General features: G+C 43.2%; 1 protein-coding gene across 1 annotated transcript in view; it reads left to right on the top strand.

Moving 5' to 3' along the window:
• The window catches only part of LOC141102974 (uncharacterized), a 248270-nt gene that overhangs the window by 22186 nt on the left and 213538 nt on the right, over window positions 1-12546 (top strand). Inside the window, exons 10-12 of the mRNA XM_073592043.1 lie at window positions 1797-1863; window positions 6295-6439; window positions 12246-12297. Coding sequence (XP_073448144.1) covers window positions 1797-1863; window positions 6295-6439; window positions 12246-12297 — 264 coding nt within the window. The remainder of the gene's footprint in view (window positions 1-1796; window positions 1864-6294; window positions 6440-12245; window positions 12298-12546) is intronic.

Raw genomic sequence — 12546 nt, forward strand, 5'->3', positions numbered from 1 at the left:
ACATCCACTGCAGCCAATCAGCGACCAGGCTGAGCTGCAATGAAGATGACGAGAACGAGCAGCGAAGATTCGAGGCGTCAGGTAAGTAAAACGGGGGGGCTGGGGGCGGCGGTATTGTCAAAAGTTTTTTCACCTTAATGCATAGAATGCATTAAGGTGAAAAAATTTTTACCTTTACAACCCCTTTAAAGCTAGGAGTGCCATATGATTTATATATTTATATAGTTGATCATCTCTGATCTGATTTTTATTTTTTGCGCTATAAACAAAAAAAGAGCGACAGTTGTGAAAAAAAAAACAATATTTTTTACTTTTTGCTATAATAAATATCCCCCCAATTTTTTTTATAAAACACATTTCTTCGTCAGTTTAGGCCAATATATATTGTTATTTTTAGTAAAAAAAATTGCAATAAGCGTATATTGATTGGTTTGCGCAAAAGTTATAGCATCTACAAACTATGGGAAATATTTATGGCATTTTTATTATTATTTTTTTTTTTTTACTAGTAATGGTGGTGATCTGCGATCAGTGCTATAAATATGCACTGATTACTGTGTAAATCTCACTGGCAGGGAAGGAGTTAACACTAGGGGGCAATCAAGGGGTTAACTATGTGTTCCCTCAGTGTGTTCTAACTGTGTGGGGATGGGAGTGACTAGGAGAGGAGACATATTGTTTTTCCTACTTAGTAGGAACAAACGATATGTTTCCTCTTCCCTGACAGCACAGGGATTTGTGTGTTTACACACACAAATCCCCATGCTGGCGCTCGTGCACTCCATCGACGTACCCGTATGGGTAGCGGAAGGACGTACCCATATGGGGTTTCGCCCAGGGGAGCCATTCTGCCGCAGTATATCTGCGTGAGCCGGTCGGGAATCGGTTAAGCTGAACCAGCACATCTATACTTTGTAGGATAGGATGTCTCCTAGAGTAACTGAACTTTACTCACTACAGCATACTGAATTCTCTTGGATGAGTTCTCTCTTGAAGCTCTCCCAGCCACCTCATGGATCCCTGGCCCATGAAGAGTCACCTCTGGTGCTTCTCTAGAACTCCATCCCTCTCAGAATTGTTTCCGGATACTTAGCAGGCTTTTCTCAGCATCAGGCCTCAGATAGGCCTAGCAGCCGGCAGCCACCTGGATAGGCCTCAGGCTTCAGGCCTAGCAGCCAGAAACTGTATACACACATCCTCCCAGGCTGCAGCCCTGGGTGGGAAGACTAAGATCACCTGACTTTTTCCCGATTAATAGCTTCTCCCAGCATTCATAGAGGCGAATCTGATTGGCTGAGAAAAGTATGTTTATCCATAACTTGAATGTACTGTAGCTCATCAAACTAATGTCAAGGGCAACAGTGCCACCTACTGACAAAAGAGAGAAGCCACAACTGAATTAGAACAGAAGTCATTTTACCACTAAACACTACAAATTAGCCAGGCTGGCTACCACCAGCACAGCTAAATTTACCTGTAGCCCTATTTCTAGGATGAGGGTGCTACGTTAGCTTTAAAGAGAAACATTTTCTATTTATGCTACTTTCACCACATGGATAAATTCATGGCCATTTTCAACACAACTTTAGCACAAAAACATGAACTTTATAGCAAAATCAAGTTCACCGAATCCCTGCTTTTAAATCAAATATATGAGCCACCAGCCTTCTAAGTAGCATTTTAGAGAGAGTTAGATATTACTTTCCATTAGCAGGAGATGGAGCACTCCTACATGAACTCTACTGTGTAATATGTTCCTGTATAAGACCCCACTAATATGTTTTCTTCTTATACAGGGTGGTATGTCCAGAGCACTGCGACATGGAAAAAAGACAAGTGAGGAACACAGATGAATATGGCAGTGTAAGTTGCAGATGAATCAAACTGAGAAGTCATTTAAAGGCTAAGCTCACCTTTTTTTTATAAACGACAGCTTCCCTATGTACCAATATACCATTACAGAGTATGTAAACCCAACATTTACATTTCATATTCCTGAAATGCGCTTGTTGTAAAAAAGAAAAGTATCCTGTTCCTTTAGTATTGCTTCTGGCATGTGCAATTCCTGGTGTTCCTGTCAGTCCCTCTGCTTTCCTATTAAAAACTGACCACACTAAGCAGGAGAACACAGCACTAGCTGTGCTGGGAATTGAGTGTGCTTTCCTCCAATGATCAGACTTGTCCTGACACCCCCCCCCCCCCCCCCCCCACACACACACACACACACACACACAGCCAAACACTGGGAAGACCAGCATGCAGAAGGAACAGAGGGAATGTGATCACTTATAAAAAAAAGGGGGGGAACAAGTGTTTATAATGTTTTTCTTATATCGATACACAAATGTTTTGCCTTTTACAAGGTGAGGGTTTACATATACTTAGAAAAAGCCTTCTATGTCCTAGGACAGGAATTATCTCAGCCTCCAGTGTCTCCTATAGGAAACTCCTCCAGTACTTCCTGGTTTGTCCTGGTATTTGGGGTGGGAAAACTGTTAAGACTCAGTAAGCAGTTCAGTAGCTGACCTCATTAACACACAACCTCCACCTGCCCTCCCCCTCCAGGAGCTTGCTCCTACCCACCTCTATAGTTTTGATGCTTTTCCAATCATGCATACATTGTCAATGAACAGTGTTCTCCTTGATTACATCTGTATTACCCTGATTACATCTTATATCTGCAGATTGATCTTTTTGTATGTTACCTTCATCTTACATAGATCGTTCATTTGGCAGATTGTGCAGGAGCTGAGTGATCACATAACAGCCTATGTGAAACAGAGCCATACTACTGAAAACAGGAGAAATGTGTCCCTGGAAGTCTGTAAAGCTCACCATATACTATACAATCTGATTGTACAATCCTTTAGATCCTCCATCAATTATGTAGTGCATAGAGATAGGTGTGTCCTCCTATTATATACTGTAGTTTTGGTAAATCTAAAGAAGATTGTACAGAGATTGTGCAATCAGATTGCATAGTGTATGGCCACCTTTAGGCTGCTTTCACACTGGGACGGTGGGTCCGTTAGCGGTAAAGCGCCGCTAGTTTTAGCGGCGCTTTACCGTCATTTTAGCTGTGCTTTTTGGCTGCTAGTGGGGCACTTTTACCCCTTGCTAGCGGCCAAATAAAGGGTTAAAACTGCCGTGTTACGGCGTTTCCGAAGCGCTTTACAGGCGCTTCGGAAGTGCTGCCCATTCAGTACAGGGGAAAAAATTGCGCTGCGCTTAGGTGTGTATCATATGTGACTGTTCACCAAATAAAAATATATAAAAATTCTATCTCTAATTCCTCCTACGTGTGATATATAAGTAATCTCAACATATAATATACTATGTGTACAAACGAATAGACAAATAATCAAAAGTGAAAAAAACACCTAATGGTAAATACTTTGCATAAAATAATTAAATAAATAAAAAATAAGTAAAAAGACGTGCAAAATTTGCAATGACTTCACACAAAGTGTAACATGCAATACTCAAATAACATTCATATGAGTGAAAAGTGATTTATAAATAAAGCAATGTAATCCTTAATAGTGAAAAATCCTCCAGAAAAAAACTTCATATGACAGTGTTCAAAGAAAGTTCCCAAAAGGAGATTCTGTGCATAACGTGTTCAAAGGGTAAACTAAATGTCCAAAATCTCCACCGTGTTGAATCCAGGTGTCACAAAACAAGCCATAATGTGCCTCAGTGTCCCCCAAAGTGGTTGCGCTCACCTTAGAGCGTGTGACACAGTGTTCAGCTGTGTCAAATCACGCTGTGGAGCCACCCCCGGGCTCTATGTAGCTAGCAAGATACGATCTTCAATCAGGCTCTCTATGGCTCCATAGACATCAGTTCCGTTATTTTCAATTAGCACATGCATTCGTTGCCCAATTTCCTCACTCCACTTGCATCCTGACTCAATCCGAGCTGGAGAGGATGCTCCGATCTGGTTGCGCTGAAAAACCTACTTCGCGTTTGTACGCGCATCTGATATTTGTGTCCTTACCACCTCTGGATGGGCTCTGGTCCCGTTGGCAACGCGATATCCCTGCGTTGGATGACGATGACTGGGACGACGTCTGGGATTTTCCTTTCAGGTCACTCGTTTCCATAAGAGACAGAGTAGTACAATTTAAAATTGTCCATAGGGCCTATTTTACCCCACATAGACTACACTTGATGAACCCTCAGCATTCTTCGGAATGATGGAGATGTGGCACATCTCCAGGGGACTTCGCACACATCTTCTGGCACTGTCCAAGATTACAACAATACTGGAGAGAGGTACTTGATCTAACTAACAAGGTGGCCTCAACCAACCTGTCTCCGCTGATGGAGATATGTATACTGGGCTTATTAGAAAATGTTGTTCCAACCATAGCCAAACGCACTTTGACCAGTTTACTACTCTTCTATGCCAGGAAAAATATCGCAATGCAGTGGAAAAAACCTAACCCCCCATCAATTACGCAGTGGAAACATCTAGTTAATGGGAACCTCCCGCTATACAAAGACACATATGCTAACAGAGGTTGTCCTTTGAAATTTGACAAAGTCTGGCGTAAATGGATGGAAACTTTGAATATTTCACAATAAACACAGATTTACAGTAATTTTCAGGTTAAAATACTGATTAGAATATCGTGCTTCTAGGCTCAACTGTCTGCAATTCCAGGCTTGTATATGTTACTATATTCAATTGATTAATTCCCTCTGAGGAGGACCATTTGTATACTTATAGACATCATACCAGAAAATAAAAAGACCATATAGTGTAATACCGCCAAACAATATTTATTAAATAAAAAACACCCACTCCCCACAATGGGGTACTCACATTTCTCAGGTGCTTCTGTGCACCATACAATATAAGTTTAAATTCGCCGATCGGCGTGCTGCGGGGTATCAGATTCTCACAATCCAGCTCTGTGCTGTCCGCTCCGTCCTGGCCCCTCCCCTACGCGTATTCGACACAGGGAGTCACGTGTCTTCATCAGGGGGACAGACACGTGAATTTTTATATATTTTTATTTGGTGAACAGTCACATATGATACACACCTAAGCGCAGCGCAATTTTTTACTTATGTTTAGTGCACGGTCATGAATACATGATCTGCGTTCGCAGCTGGGTATTTTGATTTGAGTTGTTTGTTCACTGGGCATTGGATTATTGTGGCTCGCAAGATTTTTCCTTTATCATTCATTACAGGGGGCAGGGATGGTGTAGGAGAGCTGTATACACCGCTCCCAAACTGCCCCAAAGATGCCGCTTGCAGGACTTTTTTTCCCATCCCGCAAGCGCTCCGCCCCAGTGTGAAAGCACTCAGGTTTTCACACTTTGGAGGCATGAGAGGCAGTTTTCAGGCGCTTTAGAGGCGCTATTTTTAGTGTTAAAACACCTGAAAACTGCCTCAGTTTGAAAGGGGTCTTTATACACCAAAAATGAACCAGTTAACTATTTGTATGGTAAAAAAACGTGCAAAGTGCAAGTTGCCACAACGACCGATAAGCTACTTTGCTGCATTGTCACACGCAGGGCTGCCCTATGAATGTCACAGGAAAACCCACAGAAAAATGTGTGCTCCCACTACGCTGTGTAAATGGGGCTTGAAAGTGAAATTGGTGTGTTTACACCCTCTCCCTCCCTAAAATAGAGCTGGATTATAAGAACTCCCATGTACTTGTATAAAGCTGACCATACACTATGCAATCTGATTGTACAATCTCTGTACAATTTCTGTTAGGTTTACCAAATCTATGCAATAGCAAAACCCACCTGAACAATCCATTCAATTTGTATCAAATCTGACAGGCCCCTTGCACTACATAGCTGATGGCAAATCTAAAGGAATATGTACAATCAGATTGTACTGTTTATGATCACCCTAAAGGAAGAATTAGGAAAGTGGGTGGAAATAAAAGAGAGGTGGTATAGTAGAGAGGTGTAATCCGCAGAGGTAAAACACACCCTATTCTGAGATGCAGTAAGACAGTACATGATGGGAAATGAAGTTTCCGGGAAGGTCACATGATGCTACGGGAAGTGGTGGGCTCAGAATAGATTTGTTTTTTTTCATTTTGAACCAAGAGGTGAAGATTCAATGCTTCCATGGACTCAGTAAGTGAAAGATAAGCACATTGGGATGGCCTTGGCAGAAAAGACATTAGAAAAAGGATTCTATTTATTGTGAAAAATGAAAATTCTGCCAGAAAAGATGAACATAGCCTTTAAATGTTTAAAAATCATTTTTGTAAAATATCATTTTAATTTATATTCTGTTCTTCTTTTATATAAACAGGACACCCCAGTGTGCTTGGCAGCATTTAATTTTGGCATTCTTCCAAAAGGAGTTCGAACGTTTATATTAGAGAAAAAAACAGGTCAAGACAAATTTGTTGTAAGGAAACCTCCTGAAGAAATTGCTGAAGAGAAGCTACCGGAAGGTGATTATTTATAACCCTACAGGAGTGTCAGTGATATCCTATTCTTTAACCACTTGTCCACTGGGCACTTAAACCCCCCCCCTCCTGCCCAGACCAATTTTCAGCTTTCAGTGCTCTCACATTTTGAATGACAATTACTCAGTCATATAAAATCAGATAGTGCAGCGCTAGAATCAAAATAAAACACTAAAGTCCACCACCATAACAATATCCATGTGGGTGTTCAATACATCATCCTCAAGTGCGAGCAAACACCGGATTCTGGAGAGGTAATTTCAGACAGCCCACCACCAGGGAATAGGTTGGCCTCTCACCTGAAAGAATGGACCCTTTTGTTATAGAGGGTCATAAATCACTTAAATCAAGCAAGATACAGCATATGCAGGCTTCCGTCAGGGCTCAGATGTCAGACACTCCTCCAGGACCAAAGGGCTCCGATAACAGACGCTCCAATATGACCACGATATATATAAAAGAAATGGCGAAAGAATAGTGCTCTCTGTATGCTATGCTTTATTAAAAAACTAAAATAAGTCACTCACATGTGAACCGCTGGGTATATGCATGTAAGACAACGGTAACGATATAAACCTCCGTCTAGTAGTGTGGATGTGGCCGCGGGTGAGGTTTATATCGTTACCGTTGTCTTACATGCATATACCCAGCGGTTCACATGTGAGTGACTTATTTTAGTTTTTTAATAAAGCATAGCATACAGAGAGCACTATTCTTTCGCCATTTCTTTTATATATATCGTGGTCATATTGGAGCGTCTGTTATCGGAGCCCTTTGGTCCTGGAGGAGTGTTTGACATCTGAGCCCTGACGGAAGCCTGCATATGCTGTATCTTGCTTGATTTAAGTGATTTATGACCCTCTATAACAAAAGGGTCCATTCTTTAAGGTGAGAGGCCAACCTATTCCCTGGTGGTGGGCTGTCTGAAATTACCTCTCCAGAATCCGGTGTTTGCTCGCACTTGAGGATGATGTATTGAACACCCACATGGATATTGTTATGGTGGTGGACTTTAGTGTTTTATTTTGATTCTAGCGCTGCACTATCTGATTTTATATTTGTGTTAAGGGATTTGTCTATTGACCCTAGTGTTCAGCAGCTATACAACGTATATTTACCATTTCGCGCTGATTTGTTATTTTTTATTTAATTACTCAGTCATGTAATACTGTACCCAAATTAATTTTTTGTCCTTTTTTTCATACAAATAGAGCTTTCTTTTGGTGGTATTTGATCACCTATGGGTTTTTTATTTTTTGCGCTATAAATGAAAAAAGACCGAAAATTTTGAAAAAAAAGGAATTTTTCTTAGTTTCTGTGAAAATTTTTTGCAAATGATTAATTTTTCTTCATACATTTTGGCCACAATTTATACTGCTACATATCTTTGGTAATAATAACCCAAATTAGTGAATATTATTTGGTCCGTGTGAAAGGTAGAGAGTCTACAAGCTGTGGTGCAAATCATAAAAAATTGATCACACCTGATGTACTGGTGGCCTATCTCATTTCTTGTGACCCGAACAAGTCAGGAAAGTACAAATACCCCCCAAATGACCCCTTTTTTGAAAGTAGACATTCCAAGGTATTTAGTAAGATGCATGGTGAGGTTTTTGATGTTGTCATTTTTTTCCCACAATTCTTTGCAAAATGAAGATTTTTTTTTCCACAAAATTGTCATTGCAATAGGTTATTTCTCTCACATGGCATGTGTATGACATGTGTGGGACTTTTTCACAGCCTAGCCACATAGAGAGGCCCAACATGCAGGGAGCACCATCAGGTGTTCTAGGAGCATAAATTACACATCTAACTTGTTGACTACCTATTACACTTTTGAAGGCCCTGAAGCACCAGGACAATGACACGTGACACTGATGTGGCACTGATGACAGATAGCACTAATACGTGGCATGGATGGCATGTGACACTGATGTGGCACTGATGACAGATGGCACTATTATGTGGCACTGATGGCACATGACACTGATGTGGCACTGATGACAGATGGCACTAATACGTGGCACTGATGGCATGTGACACTGATGTGGCACTGATGACAGATAGCACTAATACGTGGCATGGATGGCACGTGACACTGATGTGGCACTGGGGACAGATGGCACTGATAGGTGGCACCGGGGACAGATGGCACTGACAGGTGGCACTGGGGACAGGTGGCACTGGGGACAGGTGGCACTGGGTACTGTGGACACTGTGTTTTATTTAGTGTTCACTCACGCTGCAGCACAGAATCTCTCCCTCCTCACACGCGGTCTCTGTGTAAGGAGGGAGAGCCGGCAATGAGAGATGATCTCATATGTTTACATTTGAGATCATCTCTCATTGGACAAGCCGATCGAGTGCTAAATGGCCAATGTGATTGGCCATTTAGCACGATCTGTGATTGGCTGTGTCCAAGGGACACGACCAACACAGATTTTCCCTGATGCACAGCCGCGGCGGCGCGTGGGGAACAAGTAAACAGAAGGACGTCCAGGGAAGCCCTCCCGGCAATTAAGCGCCGAGCTGTAGCCATCTTTCGGCTATAGCGCGGGCGTGGAGTGGTTAAGGGCCAGTTTACACAGCACATTCCTGTTATTTTTCTTCTTGCGATCTTGGTGCAGTCTGATTTTAGCCTAATCATTTGAATGGGCTGAAATGACGCTGAACCGCACCAAAGTAATGCATGCACTACTTTACAGAATGCACAGCAACTGGATCGCATGGTACTACTGTACCATGCGCAGTGACGTCACTAGGGTTGGTGTCACCTGGTGCGGTAAAACATGGTGTCACCCCCCCTCCACCAAGTATAGCCCCCCTCAGAACAGACCCCTCTCTCCACTAAGTATAGACCCCCCCTCCCTCAGTACAGACCCCTCCTCTCCACTAAGTATAGACCCCCCTCCCTCAGTACAGATCCCCCTCTCCACTAAGTATAGACTGCCCTCCCTCAGTACAGACCCCCCTCTCCACTAATTATAGACCCTCCTGCCCCTCAGTACAGACTATGGAACCCCACGTCAGTTAGTACAGACCCCCTCTCCACTAAGTTTAGACACCCATCAATCAGTACAGACCCCCCTCTCCACTAAGTATAGACCCTGGTCCCTCAGTCCAGACCCCCCTCTCCATCAAGTATAGACACCCCTAAGTACAGATCCCCCCCTCCACTAAGTACAGACAGACCCCCTTCCTCAGTACACACACCCTTCTCCATTTGTGCTTATAGGGAGGTGGGATGGACCGTTATGTGCTAGGGGGGGGGCATTTTGAGAGAGGAGAGGACTTGTGCTAGTAGGGAGGTGTGGGGAGGGGTCGGATATGTGCTGGGGGGGTGCTTTGGGAGGTGAGAGGGCTTATGCTCTTGTGGGGGGGAGCAGATTTCCAATCCAACCCCCACTTCTAGCATAGGTCCTTTTCCCTCCCAAAGCGCCCCTCAGCACATATCCTCTTAACCCCCCCCCCCCACACACACACACGCACTCCTCTCTATCTTTTATTAACTTGACCCCCCCCCCGTCACCCTGTCCCCCTCCTGTGTACAATATAACAAACTAAGTACAGACCTCAGATCGGCGTTGGTTTCCCTCCACCAGGCTGTGTGCATGAAAACAGCCGAGAAGGGGGAGGTGGCTTTGGTCCGCTCTGCTGTGCGAGCCAGCGGGAACAGCTGCAATACATTTGGATCGGTGCCACTGGTGCGGTGGCGATGCCCCTGCTGATTGGTGTCACCCCCCTAGAGAGTATCACCGGCGTGTTACCTCCCTGGTGACGCCACTGACCATGCGATCCAGTGCAGGCAAACACACTGAATTTATGACCTGCATTTGGAGTGTTGTTAAGTTAAAACTGACACCTGCTGCAGTGCGTTTTGAACATGATGCAGGAATCGTGCACAGAATGCAGGTTTCCCACACTGTATTCTAGTGTGAACTGGCCCTTCAACTAAATACACGTGGCCAATCTTCCCATTTGTGGGACAATAAATATAAGAGTTTGTTGAATATTGCTGCTATCCTAAAGTAACAACCACAGGTGCATACGTATAGGACATATTGCGACAAACACGGAAGTTGTGTCATACATGCATGCTCAGGTAAATGCTGATGCACAATAGCATCAACATTTACACAAGTACAGGGGCGTACAGCCATTCACTTCTATAGCCAGCTGCATTGCCCACCTGCAGCTCCCTGGGTGTGGGAAAATGCTGTGTTTATTACACTTGGCATATTATAAGCTTGCAAACAATTATGTGCATGAGGCCAAGTTCATACTGGAACCAGCTGCGGATCGCACAGGAGCGCTGTGCATCCCTGTTCCCCATTTCAGGGACGAATCAGGGCCGAATCTATGCCTGAATTCGGCCCTGAAACGGAGCCAAAGATGCACAGCGTTTCTGTGCAGTGCGCTCCGCAGCTGCAACGGAGATATGTGAACCGGCTCCATAGGGAGCCAGTCACATTCTCCTGCTATGCGAATTGAATGCGGAAAAAGCCGCATCTAATTCACATAGGTGTGAACCCGGCCTAAAAGGTCCCAACGATATCTGAAACCCAAATTGATGTCACAGAAACAAGTAGGCAAATAGAAAAAGGTACTTTCACATTTCCAATCAAATATTCCACCGGCCCAATACCAATACTTCCCCATTCCTTCTCCACCTCACCTCTCTCCCGAAAGCCTCCCTGCCCCCTGCAAGATTTTGATGCCATTTTTTTTCTTTGTTTTTCTCTAGAGGTCTTCAGGTTGATCACACGATGTTGCAGGGTCCATTTTGATTTCCCTTCAGGCTGGGCAGTCCTCAATGATGCAAAGAGCATAACTTGTACATACCTCCCAACTTTTTGAGATGGGAACGAGGGACACACCCCCTGACACACCCCCTAAACAGAGAATTATACAAAGAAAATGATTAGTTAAACCCACAAGTGATTTTTTTTACCACCACTATCCCTTTATAATGGCTTTTGGAATTTACAAAGGCAGCAATTTATAAATTGGATGAAAGGTTTAGCACTGGGAAACACTTTTTGAAAGATAAAAAGTGCATTTTATATACAACTATATAGACCAGACCAACATGAGGGACAAATGAGGAGGAAAGAGGGACAGAGGGACATTGTTCCAAATCAGGGACAGTCCCTCAAAATCAGGGACAGTTGGGAACTATGCTTGTATAGTGACGTTAGCGCTGCCCTCTGTACCATTACCCAGTGAATGCAGGAAGCTGTGGTGACGTGCCCTTAGGAGGTGGGCCTGCATTTACAGTATGTCATCTGGGTGCCATTCCTTGATGCTGAGAGTCATTCAACCTGAAAGACTGAGAACACCTTGCAGCAAAAAAGATTACTTTAAATATATCAGCTTGAGCTTTTTTTCCTATTTTTTGTACCTGTGGGGAATATTTCTAAAAACAAATGCATGGAGTTGGGCTTTGAAAAGAAAAAAGGTGTATTTCTTTAGTTTACCTAACCTAAGGCCACCTTTAAAACCTTTCTCTTCTTCCCATTTAAGAGGCAATCATTTGTGCCATTCTGAGACTGTTATGATCTATAGAGATGGGTTTCAGAGTGCTGTGGGGGACATAGATAATTGATCAGTAACCACAATGAAGTGTGGCCTTTCAGAACCAGGCCCTGGGTTCAGAGTAAAAAAATTCATATGTCCTCCCCATATGTGTGTGACTTTATTCTAGGTCAGTATATCTATGTATAGGCATAAGCAGATTTCCCCTTTTGTATACCCTTCTGTACTTTACTGATTTACTATTTTGCTCCTCCAGTTGAAGTGGACTGCACTACAACAGTAATGGAGATTCCTGAAGGAATTGTGAAGTAAGTAAGACGGCCCTCATAAATGAAATGCAGTTTGTTGATATTCAAAACCTTTCCGTCGCTGTATTAATAGAAGGATGTAGCATGAAGGCACAGTATGTAACATTGAGAAGGCGGGTAGAGGGTTTATATCTCTCAGTTTGTACATAAATAACTTGGAATCCCAGTCAAGAGCTTGGAAGGAGTTTCTTAACCACTTACAGATAGAGCTTTCTTTTGCTGGTATTTAACGGCTTCAGCTCCGGAAGA

The sequence above is a fragment of the Aquarana catesbeiana genome, linkage group LG07, assembly GCF_042186555.1.
Source record: "Aquarana catesbeiana isolate 2022-GZ linkage group LG07, ASM4218655v1, whole genome shotgun sequence".
Classification (NCBI taxonomy): Eukaryota; Metazoa; Chordata; class Amphibia; order Anura; family Ranidae; genus Aquarana; species Aquarana catesbeiana.